This window comes from Lissotriton vulgaris, chromosome 4_1 (genome assembly GCF_964263255.1).
Source record: "Lissotriton vulgaris chromosome 4_1, aLisVul1.2, whole genome shotgun sequence".
In the NCBI taxonomy this organism is placed as follows: Eukaryota; Metazoa; Chordata; class Amphibia; order Caudata; family Salamandridae; genus Lissotriton; species Lissotriton vulgaris.
In genome coordinates, this window is record NC_141691.1 from 724,905,271 (window position 1) to 724,930,649 (window position 25,379).

General features: G+C 45.4%; 1 protein-coding gene across 1 annotated transcript in view; it reads left to right on the forward strand.

The window, feature by feature from the left end:
• Window positions 1-25,379, forward strand: part of CAGE1 (cancer antigen 1) — a 1,013,025-nt gene that overhangs the window by 38,067 nt on the left and 949,579 nt on the right. Inside the window, exon 2 of the mRNA XM_086966850.1 lies at window positions 22,277-22,355. Within this exon, the coding sequence (XP_086822976.1) occupies window positions 22,277-22,355 (79 nt within the window). The remainder of the gene's footprint in view (window positions 1-22,276; window positions 22,356-25,379) is intronic.

Genomic DNA, 25,379 nt, shown 5'->3' on the forward strand with positions numbered 1-25,379 from the left:
CAAGAATGAGAAAATTAATGCACCTTATCTTCTACAGACACAATAAGCACATCCAGGAATCAAAATGGCACCTTAAGTCCCACAGCCAACATTTACTTGTTGGTAACTTGGAGTTCTTCTCTCCTCCTCTGGGATGATGTGACTCCTGCTGTTCCAAAAAGTCATAAGCTTTTATTTTAATACTGCCCAGCCTCCCTCTGCAGTGGATTTACAATCATAATTAAAACCATCCCAGCCCTGGGCTTTCAGTACTGTGTTTTTTGTAGAAAGCCAGACTACACTGAGTACATTCAAGGTCACGCTAGCATCTCTGCCTAAGACTTCTTCCCTTAGGACACATAGCAATAGGAAGTTTGCATCCTCTCCCTCTGTTCTTAAAGGCCCTCCCTGCTCTGCTCTGGCTATATTGGCAAGATGCTCTACCTCCTTATCTAGGTTCACCACTGACTTAATTGCACAGTTCATGAATTAATCAAAATTACTCCCTTGCAAAATGACTCCCACATGTCATCCCTATGCAAATGAGCTTGACCTCATTTGACAACTTCTTTTAATCCAGATCCAGTCTTTGGACCCTCCTCTCTGTTTGTTTCATGTTTGATTTTATTTCCTCCAACTATGCAGCACATGGGTGAAGAAGTTTCTCTTTTCTTTGACAAATAATATATTTCATAGCCTCAGGAGAAATGATAGAACTACATACATGTGTCTGAATTTTTTAATGTAGGCACTCAAGAAGAGTGGTAAGTTGACTGACTCCTGCTCCAAAGCACTTGGTAAAAACTTGAGGTCAATCAGTGATTGGCACCATGCTGTACCCCATACTTTGCCCATATCCTCCATTGAGCCTTGCTGTCTGGATTTTTTGGTTGGCATGCATCACTGGGATCAAAACTCCAGTGTACTGGCTTGCTGTAGGTCTCTTTGTGTTCTCCCCAGTCTGGCCTCCTCCACTTCGTGTGCCCTCTCCACTTCCTTTGTACATGGTGAAGATCTCACCTTCGGTCTCCTGTGTATTTCAGATTAGTTAACTACAGAGTATCCAGAAAAGCTCAGCCACCATCTTAGATGTGGAGAGGAGAGATTTTAACAATCTTGGGCTGTCATCAGCATCCCAGCAGACATTCTCCAATGCCCCAAGATGACGCAGCAGGCCCTGGACATGAAGCTGAGCTACAAGATTGGCCGTCTTGGAGGAGCCCAGCCATCTCCCGTTTTTGGGTGTCACACGTTCAAGTAAAAGAGATTCAGAATCTTTGTGCAGAACAACCTTGAAAGAGACAGTACTGCCCTTTTCTTACATTTGTTGATATCCATACTATAATTCTCAACCTTGAATGGGTATTTGACTTAAATTTGGTCTACTGGAAAATACCTTCCCACACCTCTTTCTTCACTATCCAAGATATTAAGATGTTCCTGAAAGAGCTATCACCAATCATAAACCCTTGTCCCCCTTGGAAGCGGAATATTATATTATCTTGCCTAACAGGAACTCCCTTGAAGCCGATACATAAAGTTACTAAAGGGATGTCATAGATTTTAAAGTAGCTGAATTTCTGACTCAACAGTGTTTTACAGAGACTTCACATGAATTGATGAACAGGTTAATACTTTTAAGACCACATATGAATCCCAATTTCTTGTTTCACAAAAATGTGAGGATTTAGAAATAGTCACGACTGTCAAACTTGAGAATCATAGGCGTTCGGAAAGGGGCAGAAACTTGACAGGGCAACATGCTAAGCTGGATGGCGCAGTTCCTATAAAGGAGTCTGACCACCAAACTACTAAGAATGGAAGGATATATCTACACTATTTCTAGCCAGAGCGCATGGTATACCTTTTTCTCCTCCCAAGAACAGTGCAATATCTTGCATTATTGTAGTCTGTTTCCAGTACTATAGAAGTGAGGAACAGGTCTGCTGGAGGCAGGCAAAAGTGGCATTTAGAATCTCATCAAGGGTTACATTTTTTCGTTTTTCAAGACTTCACATGGGAAACTGCCAGTGGAAATCATACCTTTTGCACTCTCATACCTGAGTTCAAGGCACTTCCTACCTCACTTAGAGGAGCCAAACTCCAGACTAACTGGCAAGGCCAGTTTTGTGACTTAGTTGAACCAGAGGAGGCATGCTAAATCATTACTCAGATACAATTTACAAGGATAACTGATGGCTGATTCTGATTACTGATTGTCAACCATTAATTTTTACACTTATTTTGCTTTTCCGGGTGGGGGTGGATTTCTCCTGTCTTACTTTTTATTCAGAGCTCAGTGTGAGGGAGGGCACTGTAGGTTTGGGACTGACAGGTGATGGGCTGAGGTGGGCATTTAATGCAGGATGCAGGCAATCACATCCAATGTGGTTGGGGGTGACTCACCTAACGGCAGGATGGGTCAGATGATTGGAGGCTGAGGTACGGGATGGGCTAGATGAGACAGGGAGGGAATCAGCTTTAAAATGTTTAGGCAGGTGCAGCTTCCAGATACCAAGACTACAATAATTACCTTAAATGTGAAGGGTGTGAATGCACCAAGAATAAAAATATTCAGCATAAATTGTGGTGGCAACACTCTGAATCTGCATGTTTAAGGAGACCAGAATTTCAGACAAAAATGGATCTTTTGATAAACGTTTGGGGGCCAAATTGATATTTGATAGTTCAACTAATGCTTCTCATAAGGTACACGTATAGTATTGTTCCAAACCCGATTATGACAAATAAAGCAGATTCTGGAGGTAGATGACCCTGGTTGTTGTTAAATTTAATAATGCCATTCTTAACTTGTGTTCTTTTATGGGCCCAACTGGAATATATTAGGATATACAGAATGTACGTTTATCTAAGTCGGGGGCAATTGTACTCCTTGTGGATTTCAAATGTATTTAATTACTTGTCCAAGATACCTCTAATCCCGTACCACCCTCCAGAAAGCTGAAAGTACAAAGAGCTATACAAACAGTTAAGCATGACCTTGCTTTAGTAGATCCTTGTCGATGGTGGAACCCCACTGCCCAAGCTTACACCTATTTTCATTGGCCCATCATAAATACTCCTGTACTGATTATAGTTCAATTAGCAAGGAGCTTTTAGCCCATTCTACTGTTCTGTACCATTCTACATGGGTATCCAATCATGCTCCTCTGTTTCTAGAAATCCATATTCCAGGTGGAACTCCGACATCATTGACATTTCCTAAATACTTGACACAATATCCATCCTTTCTTAGACAACTTCAGCTCCACTTAAGAAACTATATAGAGATGAACTCGAAAACAGAAAGAAAACTCATAGCCTGGCATTCAATGAAGGCAAGTATTTGTGGTTTCCCTCAAAAATATATTATACAAATGAAGTGACTAGTAACAACAGAGGAATACAGTTTACATAGGAACCTTACTATTTTGTAAAAAAAGGCATCAATATTTAGTTACTAATGAGGCTCTGAATGCATTTGCTAAGTGACACAAAATCCTTTTTTTACACACTCTCAAATTAGGACATTAATTACTGATATTGATACACTATCTTATCAACAAGATAGGAATAGGAGGCTTGAGGCAACTGACCATATTGTGACGTACCTTGCTTTCTACACACACACTAGAAGTCCTGATGCTCATGTTGCAGCATAAGCATGGTAACATTTTTATTGTGTGCTTACTCTCTTTTCATATTCTAACCGGACTAAGCCCATTAGGATTAGACAATTTACAGCACTTCCATTTACCACAGAGACAATGATCCTCTGTTGAATCTTTCTCCACCGATAGGAGGGGTGGGAATTAGGGTGGCCAACCACCACTTTAGCTGTTTATTGAGGAACATTAATTGACAGCCAACTCACAAATTCGAAATCAGATTTAGATACACCACTTGTAAGACCATGCTGAGAAATAAAGAATAGCAACTGGGAGACTCAGCCTCCTGAAGAAGTTAGTTTGAGTTAAAATTATACAAACGAAAACCTCGACAATAGCAACAAGGAATAAAAGTAAAACTTGATGTTCTGACGGAGCTCTCTGATTCTCCCAACAGTGCATGTAAATCATTTGTAGAATAACAAAGAATAAATGGAAGAACCAACAGGACTCAATATTAGACACAAACAAATATTAGATTAATTTGGTTAATGTTTTAAAGATTCAAAGTTCATTGCAATAAGCAGTTTCAGTCAAGAATATCACAGCTTGTTTTAAAGCACCAGATATTTAGGCAACACCTGTTTGAATGGTTCTAAATAAAATTCAGTCAGAAATTATAGAGTCCCACCTACATTAGGCAGAAGGATGTTTCAATTCTCTAACAGCTCAGGTCCTAAGAAAAAAGGGGAAAGGATTCAAACTTAAAGTCCATTAAGGGCAAGACCATTAGCATAAACAAAGAAATAAAGGACATTTAAAAATGAAAAATAATGGTTCGGCATAAGTGGTTTCAGTCCATCAGCTACTGACTGTAGCAGCAAGAAAGTAGTCTAAAAGTAAGAAAAAAGATCATTAAAAATCAGTCAGCATTAGCATCTTCTCCCAAGGATAAAAGGAAAATATGGCTTTGCCCCTCCTTTTAGGTTTCTTCTTTTATAAAGTCTGTAGCAATTTCCAGTGATGTGTCATCACACCACCATCGAAAGACCATTGCATGGTCGGAATCACGTAATGTTACCTGAGACACGTGAAACTTTGATATGCTATCCCATTGTAGTCATGAGAAACAAGAGATTTGATAGTCCACACACAAGAAATACAAAGCTGTGTTTTATAGCTGAAATCATGTTCCCACGGTAATACTTTACTGTGAATGTTGAAGAAACATAAAAAAAATGTCAGGAATTACACATGTACAGAACCAATAAAGCAACTTTTCTCTAGCACAAAATGAACCATTGTTTTAAATCAGGGGAAAGATCAGCACTAGAGAAAATCATTTTGAAAAGGCCATTAAGTTAGCATTGCACATTTAAATGACATGAGCTCTAAACCAATATCACATATAGTGAAATTAAATCAATTCATAATAAAGAACATGTAGAATGTTCACTAGTCATTATTACATGAAAATAGCAAATGTTAGAAATACCCTACTACCAGAAATCTTCCCAATATTCATATAAAGTTATAATTTTCTAAATTTGTACTGGAAAAGTTTTGTTTTTAGCTCTTCATGAGCTTCATAAGCTTCACAGCCTTGCTGTAGCATTACAATACAAGGTCTTAAGCTTCTACTTAATTTCTGCACGCTTTTGAAACAACCTTCCTAAATGATGCATTCTCAAATGAAAGCATCAAAACATTAGGCCACTTCACTTAACATACAAATTTCATCAATGTAGGTTAATAAGCAACATGTGTACTAGAAATTCATTAGTACTACTCATTTATATGTCTCAGTATTATTTTGTATATATGTTTTCTTCATCTCACGATTTAAAGCATGCCTTTACGGTGCTTCTACTACACTTGTTTCTGTTTCATATGTCACTGTCTCTAACGTATGCAAAGTGTAGTTTGGGCTTTTCATGTCTTGTTGTGTATTATGATGTCTAAATGTGTGCTACATCACATGCATATTTGACATTTTTTCTGACCAGGGTGAAATTGTCTCAGATGTATTGGGATAAACAGGGAGTTCTCATCATATTATCAATCACTATATACATCCCAGCTACTGTACCCCAATGCTTCAGATAATATTAATGTATGTAAACTACATACCATGGTGCTAGAAGATCAGATAGATTTGGACTTCCCATTTATTATGCAAGAAATAAGCAATATTATCAAACAGTGCCCAGGGCCTAAGCAACGGACTGTTACTACACTTCCACTATTTCATGCACTGGTTTCAAACTTATAGCAAGGAGGGTCTTTTTCTGATTCATTGAACTTTGCTAAGAATGGTTTTCTGTTAAAAAAATAATAATAATAAAAAGTAACACACCCCAATTAGTAGACTCATATCGCCCTATTTTGTTGCGCTGCTAATATTATAAGATCTACTTCAGAATTCTCACTCACAGATGTAATTTCTAAAATTGCCAAATAGTTTAATCATGGCAACATGGATTTATTCCAGGATGGGATACTATGGCTCACACCAACCGGGCACCACCAAGTTACTTTATCACTAACTTCATTAGATGCAGAAAATGGCTACAATCCTGTCCTATGGCCTTTTCTATAGAAAATTATAAAACATGTATAGATCCCTGGGAGACTCTGCATAATGATTCAGTTAATTTATCAACATCTGTCTGGTGTAGTACCAACCAATTGGCATAACTCACCCCCAAGTCACTGAGACACTAGACAAGAATGCTTTCTGTCAGCCTGCTTTTATGCCCTATATGTCTAAACGTTAAGCACTGTTACACAATATCACTTTAATAGAACCTATCTGAACCCTATTCCCAGTTGCAACTACAGATATTGCATTAGGCACAACTTATCGGGTTCCTGGTTTAAAGTGTCTCTAACACTGATTGTGGTTTTTATGACAAATGGTACTGCCTTTTTAGGTCTCGCTGAGTCAGGGCGTATGCTCTGCTCGGAGAGAATTCAGTAGGTGAGTTTTCAAATTGCTGCTGGCTGGCGACAAGCTTGCGTTGACGTGAGCATGCATGTGCGAACCGCCAGCCTTCAGCACCATCTGTCTTTCCTCTTGCTTGCTCCCTGCCTCCACCCCTCCCCCCGCCTTCGCAATTACAAGCGTTTGGGATTCTCCCAGTGGGTGCATCTCCGTGAGGAAATATCACGCCCACCTTACATTTCTCTTCCATCACTGCCTCAACGTGCTTTCTCTTTCCACAAACTCGACCCACACAACCACACATACAACCACAAACACACACAGCCACAACCACACAACCACACACACACACCACACACACAACCACACACAACCACACACACAACCACACACACCACCACACACAACCACACACACACAACCACACACAACCACACACACACAACCACACACACAACCACACACACACAACCACAACCAAACACACACACAACCACATACCCACAGCCACACACACACACAACCACATACACACACAACCACACAGACAACCACACAGACACAACTACACACACTACACACACAACCACACACAACCACACAAACACACACACACAACCACACATACAACCACACCCACACACAACCACACACACAACCTCACACACCCACACACACAACCGCACACAACCACACACACAACCACCACTTACAACCACACACAAACAACCACACACACCACCACATACAACCACACACAACCCCACACACACAACCCCACACACAACCACACGCACAACCATACACACCACCACACACAACCACACACACACACAACCCCACACACAACCACACACACAACCACACACACACACAGAAGCACACCCACAAACACCCCCAACCACATACACAACCATCAACACACAACAACACACGACACACAACCACACACACAAACAAACACAACCACATTCACACACAACCACAACCACACACACAACCACACAGCCACACACACATACAACTACACACACAAACACACACACACAACCACACACACTAACACACAACCACACACAACCACAACCACACACAAGACTCACAACCACACACACAACCACACACACAGCCACACACACAACCACACTCACAACCACACACACAACCACACACCCACGCCCATACACACAACCACACACACATTCACACACACACAACCACACATACAACCACACCCACACAACCACACCCAACACACCCACAACCACACATACAACCACACAACCCCACACACACCCAACCACACCCACACACACGACCACACGCACAACCAAACACACACACAAACACACAATCACACAACCACAACCACACACACAACCACAAACACACAACCACATGCACACACAACTACAACTACACACACAACCACACACACACAACCTCACACACAACCACACAAACAACCACACACACAAACAACCACTACCACACAACCACATAAACAGCCACACACAACCACACACATACACAACCACACACACAACCACACACACAACCACAACCACACACACACACACAACCACACACACACACACACAACCACAACCATACCCAACCACACACACACAACCACACAACCACACACACAACCACACACACAACCACAACCACAAACACACCCCCACACACACACACACACAACCATACCCAACCACATACACACAACCACACACACAACCACACACACAGCCACACCCAACCACACAACCACACCCACAAACACACACCCAACCACACAACCACACAACCGCAACCACACACACACAACCACAAGCACACACACAACCACAAGCACACACAACCACACACACAACCACACACACAACAACACACACAACCACTCACACACAACCACACACACACACACAACCACACACAGAACCACACACAACTACACACAAAACCACACATACAACCACACACAACTACACACACAACCACACAGCCACACACACACACAACCACACACAACCACAACCACACACAAACACCCACAACAACATACACAACCACACACACAGCCACACACACAGCCACACACAACCACACTCACAACCACACACACACACAACCACACACAACCACACACAACACACCCACAATCATACCCACAACCACACACCCAACCACACACACAACCACACATACAACCACACACATACAACCACACAACCCCACACACACAACTACACACACACGACCACACACACAACCACACACACACAAGCACAAAATCACACAACCACAACCACACAACGACACACACAACCACACACAAAACCACAAACACACAACCATGCACACACACAACCACACACACCCACAACCACACACAACCACAAAAACACACAACCACACAGACAACCATAACCACACACAACCACAACTACACACACAACCACACACACAACCACACATACAACCACACACACAAACAACCACAACCACACAACCACATAAACAGCCACACACACAACCACAACCGCACACATACACAACCACACCCACAACCACACATACAACCACACAACCCCACACACACACAACCACACACACACACGACCACACACACAACCAAACACACACACAAACACACAATCACACAACCACAACCACACACACAACCACACAACCACACGCACACACACAACCATACACACACAACCACAACCACACACACAACTACACACACAACCACACACACACAACCACACACACAACCACACAACCAACCACACACACAAACAACCACACAACCACATAAACAGCCACACACAACCACACACATACACAACCACACACACAACCACACACACAACCACAACCACACACACACCCACACATACAACCACACACACACAAACACACAACCACAACCATACCCAACGACACACACAACCACACACACAGCCACACCCAACCACACAACCACACCCACACACACAACCACAAGCACACACACAAGCACACACAACCACACACTCAACCACACACACAACCACACACACAACCACTCACACACACCCACACACACAACCACACACACAGAACCACACACAACTACACACACAACCACACACACAACCACACATACAACCATACACAACCACACACACAACCACACAGCCACACACACACACAACCACTCACACAACCACACACCACCACAACCATACACAAACACCCACAACAACACACACAACCACACAACCACACAACCAAACACACAATCACAACCACACACACCCACACACCACTATACCCAACCACCTAACCACACACACAACCACCCAACCACACATTCACACACTCACACACACAGAACTACACACACACACACAACCACACGCACAACCCCACACATAACCCCACTCACAACCACGCACACACACACAGCCACACTCGTACACAACCACGCACACAACCACACACACAACCACACACACAATCACAACCACACACACACCCTCACACACCACTACACCCAACCACCTAACCACACACACAACCACACACACAACCACAACCACACCCACCCACACATACCACACACACACAACCATACCCAACCACACACACACAACCACACACACACAAGCACACACACAAGCACACACCCACACACACAAGCACACACACAACCACACACACAACCACACACACATAACCACACACACAACCACACAACCACACACACAATCACACACCCACACACATCACTACACCCAACCACCTAACCACACACCTAACCACACACCCAACCACACCCACAACCACAAACACAACCACAAACACACATACAACCACAAGCACACACACAACCATAAGCACACACAACCACACACACAACCACACACACAACCACTCACACACAACCACACACACACAACCACACGCACAACCCCACACATAACCCCACTCACAACCACACACACACAACCACACTCGTACACAACCACGCACACAACCACACACACAACCAAAACAACCACACACACAACCACAACCACACACACACACCCACACACCACTACACCCAACCACCCAACCACACAACCACACCCACAAACACACACCCAACCACTCAACCACACAACCACAAACACAACCGCAACCACACACACACCCACAAGCACACACACAACCACAAGCACACACAACCACACACACAACCACTCACACACAACCCCAAACAACCATACACACACACAACCACACACACAGAACCACACACAACTACACACACAACCACACACAAAACCACACACAAAACCAAACACACAACCACACACACAACCACACACAACCAAACACATAGCCACACATACAACCACACTCATAACCACACCCACACAATCACACACCCACACACACACAACCACACACACACACACAACCACACACAACCACACCCAACACACCCACAACCACACCCACAACCACACACCCAACCACCCACACAACCACACATACAACCACACACAACCACACAACCCCACACACACACAACCACACACACACGACCACACACACAACCACACACACAACCACACACAAACACAAACACAAAATCACACAACCACACACACAACTACACACACAACCACAAACACACAAGCATGCGCACACACATACACAACCACACACAACCACACACAACCACAACCACACACACAACCACACAGACAACCACATCCACACACACAACCACAACTACACACACAATCACAACTACACACACAACCACACACACAACCACACATAGAAACACACACACAAACAACCACAACCACAAAACCACATAAACAGCCACACACACAACCACACACATACACAACCACACACACAACCACAACCACACACACTCACATATACAACCACACACACACAACCATACCCAACCGCACACACACACACACAACCACACACACACACAACCACACAACCACACACGCAAGCACACACACAAGCACACAACCACACACACAACCACTCACACAACCCCACACACAACCACACACACAACCACACACACACAACCACACACACAATCACAACCACACACACACCCTCACACACCACTACACCCAACCACCTAACCACACACACAACCACACACACAACCACAACCACACCCACCCACACATACCACCACACACACACAACCATACCCAACCACACACACACAACCACACACACACGAGCACACACACAAGCACACACCCACACACACAAGCACACACACAAGCACACACACAAACACACACACATAACCACACACACAACCAGACAACCACACACACAATCACACACCCACACACATCACTACACCCAACCACCTAACCACACACCTAACCACACACACAACCACACAACCACACCCACAAACACACACCCAACCACACCCACAACCACAAACACAACCACAAACACACATACAACCACAAGCACACACACAACCGCACACACAACCGCACACACAACCACACACACAACCACACACACAACCACTCACACACAACCACACACACAGAACCACACACACAGAACCACACACAACTACACACACAACCACACACAAAACCACACACAACCACACATACAACCACATACAACCACACACACAACCACACACATAAACACACACAGCCACACAACCACACACACACATCCACACACTCACACACACACAACCACACACACACACAACCACACGCACAATCCCACAGATAACCCCACTCACAACCACGCACACACACACAACCACACACACAACCAAAACAACCCCCACAACCACACACAACCACACACCCAACCACACACAACCACACCCACAACCACACTCAACCACACACACAACCACACACAACCACACACAAAACCACACACACAACCACACACACACAACCACACACACAACCACACACACAACCACGCACACAACCACGCACACAACCACACACACACAACCACACACACCACCCCACACACAACCACCACTTACAACCACAACCACACACAACCACACAACCACACACAACTACATACACCACCACACACAACCACACACACACAACCCCACACACAACCACACACACAGAACCACACAAACAAACACCCACACTCACATACACAACCATCAACACATAACCACACACACACGACACACAACCACACACACAAACACACACAACCACAATCACCCACAACCACACACACAACCACACAGCCACACACACAATCACACACACACACTAACACACAACCACACACAACCGCAACTACACACAAACACCCACAACCACACCCACACAACCACACACCCACACACAAGCACACACACACAACCACACACACAACCACACACACACAACCACACCCGAAACACCCACAACCACACCCACAACCACACACCCAACCACACACACAACCACACATACAACCACGCACAACTACACAACCCCACACACACACAGCCCCACACACACACAACCACGCACACAACCACACACACACAAACACACAATCACACAACCACAAACACAACCACAAACACACATACAACCACAAGCACACACACAACCATAAGCACACACAACCACACACACAACCACACACACAACCACTCACACACAACCACACACACAACCACACACACAGAACCACACACAACTACACACACAACCACACACAAAACCACACACAACCACACATACAACCACATACAACCACACACACAACCACACACATAAACACACACAGCCACACAACCACACACACACATCCACACACTCACACACACAGAACCACACACACACACAACCACACGCACAATCCCACAGATAACCCCACTCACAACCACGCACACACACACAACCACACACACAACCAAAACAACCCCCACAACCACACACAACCACACCCCCAACCACACACAACCACACCCACAACCACACTCAACCACACACACAACCACACACAACCACACACAAAACCACACACACAACCACACACACAACCACGCACACAACCACACACACACAACCACACACACCACCCCACACACAACCACCACTTACAACCACAACCACACACAACCACACAACCACACACAACTACATACACCACCACACACAACCACACACACACAACCCCACACACAACCACACACACAGAAGCACACACACAAACACCCACACTCACATACACAACCATCAACACATAACCACACACACACGACACACAACCACACACACAAACACACACAACCACAATCACCCACAACCACACACACAACCACACAGCCACACACACAATCACACACACACTAACACACAACCACACACAACCGCCACTACACACAAACACCCACAACCACACCCACACAACCACACACCCACACACAAGCACACACACACAACCACACACACAACCACACACACACAACCACACCCGAAACACCCACAACCACATCCACAACCACACACCCAACCACACACACAACCACACATACAACCACGCACAACTACACAACCCCACACACACACAGCCCCACACACACACAACCACGCACACAACCACACACACACAAACACACAATCACACAACCATATACACAACCACACACACAACCACACAACCATGCACACACACAACCACACACACCCACAACCACACATAACCTCAACCACACACACAACCACACACAGAACCACAACTACACACACAATCACAAACACACAACCACGCACACACACAACCACACACACAACCACACCCAACAACACAACCACACCCACAAACACACACCCAATCTACACAACCACACCCAAAACCACAAACACAACCACAACCACACATACAACCATAAGCACACACACAACCATAAGCACACACAACCACACACATCACCACACACACAACCACACACCCAGAACCACACACATCTACACACACAACCACACACAAAACCACACAAACAACCACACACAACCACACACACACACACACACACAACCACACACACATAAACACACACAACCACACAACCACACACACACAACCACACACAGACATCCACACACTCACACACGCAGAACCATTCTCATTGGTTTGTTCCACAGAGGTTGTGTCTTAGGAGAAGGGCAGTGGCACTCGCATGGCACTATACACTAGTGTGTTCAAAAGAGTTGTTTAAAAAAAGTTTTATGAAAAATTGACTCTTTTAAAAAATTTGATTCCACCAGAATCCGAGTCCCCCACAACACCCTGTTTTTTTGGCTGTCAGCTGTGAAAAGGAGACCAATATTGCCCCCATTTTTATTATACTGTATCCTCGGTTCAATTCTAGGGTGCTTTTTCAACTTGTTGCTAGTTCATTGCGAATCTTACCGTTACTAATTCAAAATGCGTTACTTTTGGCTTATTTGCAATGCAAACTTTATCTCAATAAGTTGCTGTAACAAGCTGCAAGTCCGCTATGTAAGCCCATTCCTTTGCTAATTGTTTTCCACATAAGGTTGCTAGACTATAAAGTGGAGTTTTCAGGATTTTGAAACGTTTCTTGTTTAAAGATGTTACTCTCTCCTGCGCACCCCACTCCTGTACTAAGGTTACCAGTGATTTGGCACCCGCCCTTCAGAGGTTCTTGCATTCACCCAATTCTGGCCTGGCATTGGTGCATCCCAGCCTGGCACACACCGGGTGATGATCTCCGCACCACCTTCAAGACCCCAGCTGACTACATTTTGCAGTCTGTCACTCACCCCTCACCTCCCTGGCACTCACCCTTCACCCCTCAGGGCTGGCAGTCACTCCTCGCACCTGGCACTCACCCTTCTCCCTCTCTGGCACTCAGCATTGACTCTCCGTGACACTCAACTGTCACCTCCCTCACACTCACCCTCAACCCTCCTGGTACTTCCCCTCCCTGGCACATATCCTTCACCTCCCTGACACTCAGCCATGTCCCTCCTGGCATTCAGTACTCGCCCCCTTGGCACTCACCCTTCACCTCCATGGCATTAGCCCTTCATCCCCCTGGCCTGGCAGCTAACCTTCACCCCTTACACTAACCCTTAACCTCCCTGGCACTCACCTTTGACCCTCCTGACTCTTACATCTCACCGCCATGGCACTCAACCTTCATCTCCCTGGCACTCACCCTTCATCACCCTGACCTGCCACTCAACCTTCACCTCTGTGGCACTAGCCCTTCACCCCCTGGCATGGCAGCTACCCCTCACCCCTGGCACTCATATTTCTCCTTCTCAGCACTCACCCTTCCCCTCCCTGGCACTCATCCTTGACCCTCCTGACTCTTACGTCTCATCTCCCTGGCATTCACTCCTCACCTCTCTGGCACTCACCCGTCACCCCCATGGCCTGACAGTCACCCTTGTCCCTCCTGGTATTCACTCCTCACCTCCCTGCCACTCACCCGTGACCCTCCTGGCACTAGCCCGGTTTCTCCCAAGAACAAAAATAACAAGCATTGGCATTGCCAACAGGTCTCGCCGTTGGGACCTTATAAGTGTTTAGCCAGGCAACAGTTGATGTTGTGGCACCAAGGATAATGTGCGGCATAACTAAATACTTATAGGGTCCCAAATGCAAGACCTATTGGCCATGCCAATGTTTGTTTAGTGTACTCTCCATGACATATTGTGCTGTCAGTTTTTTGTGTATATGTTTATTGTCTGTATAATTTGTTACCTTAATGAACTGTTTATGGATAGATTGGTTGTTTCTTCTTAGCCACATTTAGTAAAATCCTGTTTAATTGATGTATGAACTTGATATTTATGTAATTTCTTATGATGCTGCTTTTAATGAGTAACTGATTTTGATATGTCTTTTATATGTTTTTAAAAAGAATAAAATAAATATATTTTCTATTTCTTGTGTTTTTGCCTTGGGTACACAACTAGACTCCCTTTTGTATAACTGGTGTGAGAATAAATGGTTTGGTGTTTGTTGCGATTAACACATTGAACTTAGCAAACCAAAGGAAGCTTTGTTTTTAATTGATGATTTGAACCCCATTCCTTTGGTAATAAGGGGTCCCTCTCTGTTTTTCTGGATTACAAATAAATTCAGTCATGCCTTCTGTATTTTTGTCAACCTAAATAAGTTGGAAAAAGAAATACTAACAAGCCTTTTGGCAATGATGTGCCTTTTCATATAGGGATGGGAACATTTAGGCACCCTATTGCCTTTTGGACTGTTTCTGTATAACCCCTCACTTCCAAAGTGAAAATAGACCTATCTCAGGATAACCCAAGGCTTTTTTGCCTAGAGTTAAAACCGCAACTACTATTTCTTTTGCAGCTACCTGCAAAATAATCGCATATTTTCAAGGCAAGACAGAATAGACTTTGTCTTCAGAGTAGATGTCCAGGTGAGCCAGGTGTCTCTTTGCATCCTCTTTGGGTAAAGTAAATAATCCATACCTGTGCAGTTCTATTTCTGTGTCTGCATTTCTTTTATTTAATCTTTTACGAGTATGGGTATTAACTTGCTGTTCTTATGAGTGTTCTTTATAAGCATCATTGAAGATCCAACACTGGAGATATAATTGTGCATGTAGTAGCAGTTCTCCTTGATGAGAATCTTCTCTGAGATCATGAATCACTTGATAGTGGACTCTATTCACTCCTGGATTTCTTATATTTCTACCCAAGCTCTCATCACCCCAGGCAGCATATCTAGGAATGGTGTTTACTAGTACAAGTAGTCCCAGATCCTGCTCTGACGAAATTTAGTTACAATAACCATTGACTGCAACATATGTAGTTCCTCCATTTGGTTATTTAGGTCCAAGTACCTTTTTCATTAAGCTAGTCAATCAATCAAAGGTTTATTAAGTGCAACTACTCACCCAGGAAGGGTCTCAAGGTGCTGGGGGGCGTGGGGGTAGGTGTGTGCAGCTCCTTGGCGCTTAGGGAGTACCGTTGAGATGCCAAGTAGGTCCTGAGATCTTTGAGGGGCCATCAGGTCTTTTGGGGCCCACCAGGGTTTGTGCAGTTGCCGGCCACTCTTGGTGATTTGCGAAGAGCCAGGTCTTGAGGTCCCTCAGGAACTTGGAGAGAGTTGGTATCTGGCGGAGGTGGAGCGAGAGGTTGTTCCATGCCTTGGCCGCGAGGAGGGATAAGGAGTGGCCTCCCACTCTGGCCTTCTTGATGCGCTGCACCGTCATGAGGGAAAGCTGGTAGAGCGGTCTTTGGGGCGCGTGGAATGAGAGGGGGTGGTTCATGTAGGCAAGGCTGGTCTTGTGGATGGCTTTGTGGGCTTAGGTGAGAAGCTTGAAAGTGATTCTCTTCTCAAAGGAGAGCCAATGAAGTGCCTGCAGGTGTTGGGATATGTTGCAGTGGCATAGTAGGTCAAGGACTAGTCTGGCAGTGGCATTCTAGATGTTTTGGAGTTTGCGGGTGAGGTTTTTGTTGATCCCGGCGTAGAGTGTGTTGCCGTAGTCCAGTCTGCTGCTGATGAGAGCATGGGTGTTGGTTTTCCTGTGTTCAAGGGAAATCCATTTTTTAAGTTTCCCATAGGAGATGAAGGGTGTGGAAACAGGAAGAGGTAATGGCATTGATCTGACGGTCCATTTTAAGGTACGGAGTCCAAGATGATTCAGAGGTTGCGTTCTTGGCCCATGGGTGGGAGTAGGTTCCCGAGGGCGGGGGGGCGCAAGGTGTCATTCCATGCTTCAGGATGTGGGCCTCTGATGAGTACTTCTGTTTTGACTGTGTTCAGTAGTAGGCAGCTGTTATTCATCCACCCGGCAACAGCTTCCATTCCTTCTTGAAAGTTGTGTTTCGAGGTGTTTGGTTCATTGGTCAGGGAGAGGATGAGTTGGGTGTCGTCTGCGTACCATACGATGTAGAGTCCTTGAGCTCTGATGATGGTTGCGAGCAGGGCCATGTAGAAGTTGAACAGAGTGTGGCTGATGAAGGATCCTTGGGGGACCCCACAGGTGGTTGGTTTGGGTTCCGAGAGGAAAGGAGGGCGTCTAACCCGCTGTGTTCTTTCGGAGAGGAATGAGCGGATCCAGTCGAGGGCTTTGTTCTAGATTCCTGCATCATGAAGTCTGCGGGCTAGGGTGCAGTGTGAGACTGTGTCGAAGGCCGCAGAGAGGTTCAGGAGGATGAAGGCCACAGTCTCTCCTTTGTTGAGGAGGGACCAGATGTCGTCTGTCGCGGCAATAAGGGCGGTTTTGGTGCTGTAGTTTTTACTGAAGCCTGATTAGGAGGTGTTGAGGATGTGGTGCTCTTCAATGTAGGAGGCTGTTGATAGCTTTTTCAATTACTTTCACCTGGTAGGGAAGTAAGGAGATCGGTCTGAAGTTCTTGAGGTCGATGGGGTCCGCTGAGGGTTTTTTCAGGAGAGGATTGATTTCACCTTGTTTCGAGTTATATGGGAAGGAGGCGGTCTCAAAGGAGTGGTAGAGGATTCTTTGTAGCTCAGGGGCAAGGATGTCTGCGGCTCTGTGCTAGATGTGCTAGGGGTCAGTGGGGGCCCTGGAGTGGGTGTTCCTCATAGCCTTCAGGAAATCTTCAATGCTAAGGGCGGTACAGCGGTCTAGTGTTGGCTGAGTGTTGTCGGAAGCTGTGGGTATGGGTTCCCCATGGAAGTTATTGTCATCAAAGTTGTTGTAGATGTTCTTGATTTTGTGATGGATGAAGGTGCTGAGTTTGTCGCAGAGGTACTGGAAGGGGAGTTGTTGGTGGACTCAGTGTGGGCGAACTCTTTGATGATGCCAAAGAGTTCTTTGCTGTTGTGTGCGTGGGTGGAGATTCTGTCCTGGAGAGCTTTATTCCTTGAATGTATGATGAGTTTGTGTTAGATGGTGGGGGCTGTTTTGTAGTTGTCGAGGTCTGCTGGGGTTTTGGAGGCATCTGCTGATTCGTCTGGATTCCCTGAGTGCAGTGGAGAACCAGCTGGCTTTCTTGGCGTGAGGTTTGGAGGATTGCTTGAGTGGGGCGACGGTGTTGGCGCAGTCGGTGATCCATTTGTGTAGGGTGCGGGCGGCGTTGGTGGGGTTGTCGTCTGAGGTGGTGGGAGCGGAGCCACTGAGGATGGCAGCGAGCTGGTCGTCGGAAATCTTGTTCCAATTTCTACATTGGGGCTGGAGTGGGCATATGTGGGAGATGTGTGCTTGGAAGGTGAAGTGCAAAAACCACAGTTGATGGACAGAATGCAGAACAATGTCATACATTCACCCCAGTACAGAGATATGGGCCTAAATCCATCGTTTTTTTGCACTCCACACCACCCCAGTTCAGACATGGCCATATGCAATTCAGTCTGACCCTGTGCCTCATTGTAACAGTCCAGCCCGAACTGCCAAGCCATGCCTTCCCTGGACCGGAAACAAGCTTCCGAGGACCGGTTTCTGGCATTCCAGCCGTCTTCAGCCTAGCTTGCTAGAATCCAGTGGTGTGGAGTGCATGGGACTCACGTCTGAGCATACCCATCCCACTCGGGGTGACAAATGCAAAAACCACAGTTGATGGACAAAATGCAGAACGATTTCATACATTCACCCCAGTACAGAGATCTGGGCCTAAATCCATCGTTTTTTTGCACTCCACACCACCCCAGTTCAGACATGGCCATATGCAAATCAGTCTGACCCTGTGCCTCATGGGAACAGTCCAGCCCGAACTGCCAAGCCATGCCTTCCCTGGACCGGAAACAAGCTTCCGAGGACCGGTTTCTGGCATTCCAGCCGTCTTCAGCCCGGCTTGCTTGAATCCAGTGGTGTGGAATGCATGGGACTCACGTCTGAGCATACCCATCCCACTCGGGGTGACAAATGCAAAAACCACAGTTGATGGACAGAATGCCCAGTACAGAGATCTGGGCCTAAATCCATCGTTTTTTAGGTGAAGTGGACACAGTGAGGGTCCATCCATGGGAGTTTGTAGGTGTCGCTGAAGGAGATGATTTTCCTGCTGTGAAGATGGGGTCTAGTGTGTGTCATGCTGGGTGCGTACGTCCTGGTATGATCTCATTGAGTCCGATGATGTGGAGGTTTTCTAGCAGGGAGGCTGAGTTGGGGTCTTGGCAGTTGTCGAGGTGGAAGTTGAGTTCTCCCAGCAAGGTGTAGTCGACGGAGGTAATGGCATGTGGGGTGATGGTGATGTAGTCGGAGAAAGGTACGCATGGTCCTGGAGGTCTGAGATGAGGGTGCCTAGGAGGGTGGTAGTCGGGTTGACTTGTATCTTGAAATGGAGGTGTTACATGAGGTCTGTGGGCTTTAGCCTTATGGGCGGTGGCAATGCCGCCCCCGGGGCGATTTGGTCAGTACTTTCGAGTGATCTTGTAGCCTTCGGGAATGTCGATCGCAATGCCTGGTCCGAGGAAGCGTTGGTCCAGGATCCAGTAAGAAAGCCACTTCAGGAGTGGTGCGGTGGAGGAGGTCCCAGGTTTCCATGGTGTGTCTGTGGAGGGAGCGGACGTTGAGGAGGATGTATTGCAGGGTTTGGGCTACGGTGGAGTTGTTGCTAGTTGCTGAAGGTGGGTCCTGGGTCTCAGCGAGGATGAGGGAGTGGCAACATTTTTGGCAGGTGAAGGGCCCATGGGTGTCGAGAGGTGAGGAGAGCTTGCAGCTGTTTTTTCTGCCAACATTAAGTGCGCGGAGGGCAGCGGAACTGTAGCGTCGGCAGGTCAGAGGATCAGGGTTCCTGGCGCTGGTCACAACTGGGTCGCAAACAGGGTTGCCTTTGGCACAGCAGACTCCATTAAAAAGAGGATGGGGTAGGGCGGGACAGCTAAGATGCAGGAGGGGGAAAAACACGGGAGCGGGAGGAGCCGCAGGGGCAGCAGCAGCGGGAAAGCGGCAGAAGGGTTAATAAATGAGAAAGATGAGAATGAATTAAGAAGAAATAAAAAAAATAAAAGAGAAACTAATAAAAGGAGATAAAAGAGAAACTGAATAGGCAGGAGCAGGCCAGGGGCGAGGCACAGGGCCTTGAACCATGGTCTGTGTTGAACAGAGACAGAGCACTGCCTGGTTAAGCTGCAGAGCTTTGCACTGGGAGAGCAGTAACCCAAGGGTGTTTGCTCCCTTAATGGAGATCTTGCTTTACGGGCAAGTAACCTTTGCTTCTTAGTTCTTTGAGACTGGCTAGATAATTAATGCGTATTCCGATGATAAATCCGCACAATGATGTTATCAATATATGCCATCTTAACAGAGGAAGTTGATCTTAAATATCTCAATATTATCTGTGGTTACATCATAAATGGGAGAGGGGATATGTTCCAGTGATTATTTTTCTGTTGATGTATTGGACCCAGCTTGTCTATATTCTGTGATCCTTGACAATTTTCTGTGCCTCACTTTCCTTGTCTCACAGAATAAGAAACACATAAAAGGGTATAAACCTCCATGGTACAATGACTCTATAAATTCTTGGGCAAATACAGATACATGAAAGTGAGAAATGCATATTTCTGGGATGAATCCCTTCCTTTATTCTCTCTTGCTCCCTCTATATTCATATCTCTCTCTCTCTGAAGAAACCTTTAATCTTCTATATCTTTTCCTTTCACTCCTCTATCTAAGAACAGAGCATTTGGGGGCCTGCTTAAAACAGAGCATTGAATATGCCAATATCTTCGAATTGTACTACAAGCTATAACAGAATTATAATTCAAGTTGTGCATTAATCAATTGCAGGATGAAGTCAGTGATTTCATGAAGAAAAATAATCAAGACTTTGCGTTTTGTTTAGAAGCCAAGACTTTTCGAGAAGAAAGTAAGTGTTTATATCCTAAAATCAAAGATTTACCTTTTGGTATGCTTTTCTCATGTTATCATGACTTCCCTGCTGTACCCTAGTTTATATCTGTATTACTACATTTATTGTGTTTTAATAAATTGTTTTGCAATACCACCTCTCCTTTTGCACCAGAAGTTCTGTTGAAGAAGGGACAATGAAAGGTAGGTTTATGCTTTTTTATGAGGGATTAGATAGTGGTAGAAAAATACTACTTTCGAAAATCCATAATCCATAACCAACATGTGCTTCCCAACAATTGACAGAGATCCTGTACATTGCCCAGTAACTCTCTTGATATATTTTAATATGAAAGAAAACTTCAGAGGACATGGGATCAAATCAGCAACCCCTACTCCTCTCAAGATTATTAGATCCATACAGAGAGTAAGCTGTGGAAAGAAAGTAGCCTGAGAGAATGTTGGGATTGTAAAAAGTGGGCCTTCAGGAACTGGAGAAAGTGGGACACCATAGAGAGTTTGTGTTAATGTCACTGTCTTCACTATTTTCCTGTAGCCCAATTGCACAACCATTATGAGGGCATATGGCTAAATGCTTAGCTGGTCAGGCAATTATTGAAGTATTCCTCTGAGGCTATGGATGGAGTGTCCAGGAGATTTGAGAAATCTGTCTGCAATAAATCAAGTTGTGATGAAATCAGGAACGAGCGTTGCAAGAATGAGATATGTTGCATAGACAATGAGAAGCAATTACTCTATCCCTTCTTAAAGCCCAGAAATGGAAACCACTATAGTTCAGTTCCTGCTACAAGTAAAGGCTGCAGGGACAATCTGGCGGTTGCAGTCTTGGAATACAATGCATAGTGCAGCCTTAACTTTTTTTCTGGGGTAGGAGAACAAGCAACATTTTGGTAGTTTTCAGGTTGTTTTAGTCTGATACTGAAAGGAATGCAAATACACATCAGCCTACCCAAAAGACAATTCAGAATAAAATGTACTAATTCATCAGTGACACCCTATGTTGGGATGCATCAGGAAACCCAGGAGTTGGTTCTCCCTGTCGGAATGGAAATTGTTTTTTGTCAACAAGCCACTATAAACCTTGAAAGTAGTATATGTGGATACCTTTGCTCATCAAACTCATGTCCCCAAAAGTGACAAGTGCCACGCCCTTTGCACCAAAAGTGACAGGTGCCACACCCATCCCGTCCCCAAAAGTGACAGGTGCCACGCCCCCTTGCACCACGCCCCCTTGCACCAAAAGTGACAGGTCCGAAACCCTTATGATGGATGTAGGTGACCATTTGACCCAAGGGACGGTCTGCCATAGGGGCGGGCTGTTTTTGGAGACAGTAGCGAACCAGAGCCCTATGACAGAGGCTGGCCATGTTGTGGTGGAGAGGTGCACGCCACTTTTAGGGGTTGTTTAGGATGCATATAAGGCCGTTTTAAGAGCCTTGTACAGCAAGCAGGCTCCTGAATACGAAAAGCTGCCCACAGCAAAATGAAGAGATACAACCCGTTCATGAAAAGTCCTATGAGGGGTGGCGTACAGTCCACTATCGATAGATATTACTGCAGCTTAAAACCACTAGTAATGGACGAGAATGCTCAACAAGAAACACCTAAGAATATGGGGTTGCAACATTACTGGTTTTGGCGATGACCATTGTCGGCGTATGGAAGCACGCAGTCGAAAGACATGGGCTTTCAGGTTGATATGGCTCCTGAGAAGGTAGTTGTGCAGCAGCACGGTACAAGCTCCGAAGATGATGGGCATTGCAGGACATTAGCGACTTTCAAGATTTCAGAGCCACCGCAGAGGGCGGTGGAAATGCGGAGGTTAGTAAAAATATTATGAGCAGTCAGTTACATAATGATGTTTATTTCTTCAACTAACGGACCATCAATCTTTCTTCTTTTGACCCTAGAGAGCAACCCCAGCTGGATGCCATCAGTCTGTAGTCTTCTAGAGTGTTATTTTTTAAGTCGGCCAGCAGGTAGCCGTGGGGTTTTGCTCTAGCGTCGTTAAAGGCCTCCATGGGGAAGTGTGTGTTTCCCGGGTACATCTGTTTAGCTATGATGGATGTTTGCTGTTTGTCAGGGGGGGTTTTAAATAAAACAAGGTATGAAACATTGAGTGCTATAGAGTGACTGTTCTTACCCTTGTAAAACAAGTTCTGCACAATGTAGCATATGCTTAGATTGCGGTGGTGTGAATATTGAGTAAAAGCTCGCTCTAACTTAGGATGATCCCCACCTTCACGCATAAGGTCATCAACAATTACCAGGTTTACAAAGGTCGATGGCAGCAGCTCATCATCATTGAGATTATCCAGTATACCTTCTATAAATCTGATATGCGAGAAGCTGCGGGGAAGGTCGGTATAAAAATCTTGCCAGCACAAATAAAGCCACACAGTGTTATTATGTGTTTGGGTTAAAGCACTGGCAGCATTTTCTAAGAGCTTTTTTATAAAGTTGCTTTTACCGCAATTTGAGGGCCCTGTCAACACGCAGGAGAACCGATGCTGTAATCTGGTTACCAAAGTGCAGTGGTGACCTCTCTAATGCGTCTAATAACCGTACTGATGTAAATAAATAATTTACTCTTAATTTCTATGCAGGTAAGTACTTAATCAATAATAACTCACTCGGAAATGAAAGAAAACAGAGTCCGTGGTGTTAGAGTTCTTAGGGGTTTTATTCCTTAAAAAGGAATGGTCGGCCAAGTTATCATGTTCTGAACACCACACAGGGTGTCAGAAGGGATAGAGCGCGCTGCATTTTATTAACAGTACATAGCTTATATACTTATTTTGCATCATTGGAAACAGTATAGAAGGCGTAACAGCAGAGAGAAGACAAGATAACAGTTTACACGTGGTACATGTGCGTAATCAAGAGGCGTGAACTAGGAGTGTGTTCTAGAAACGTCACAGGTAGGTGTCACCAAAGGGGTGGCACTAACAGAAAATGTTGCAATGTCAGCAGAAATCGGAAACTTGGATGCGCGCGCAGCTGCATGACGTGTGCATGACAT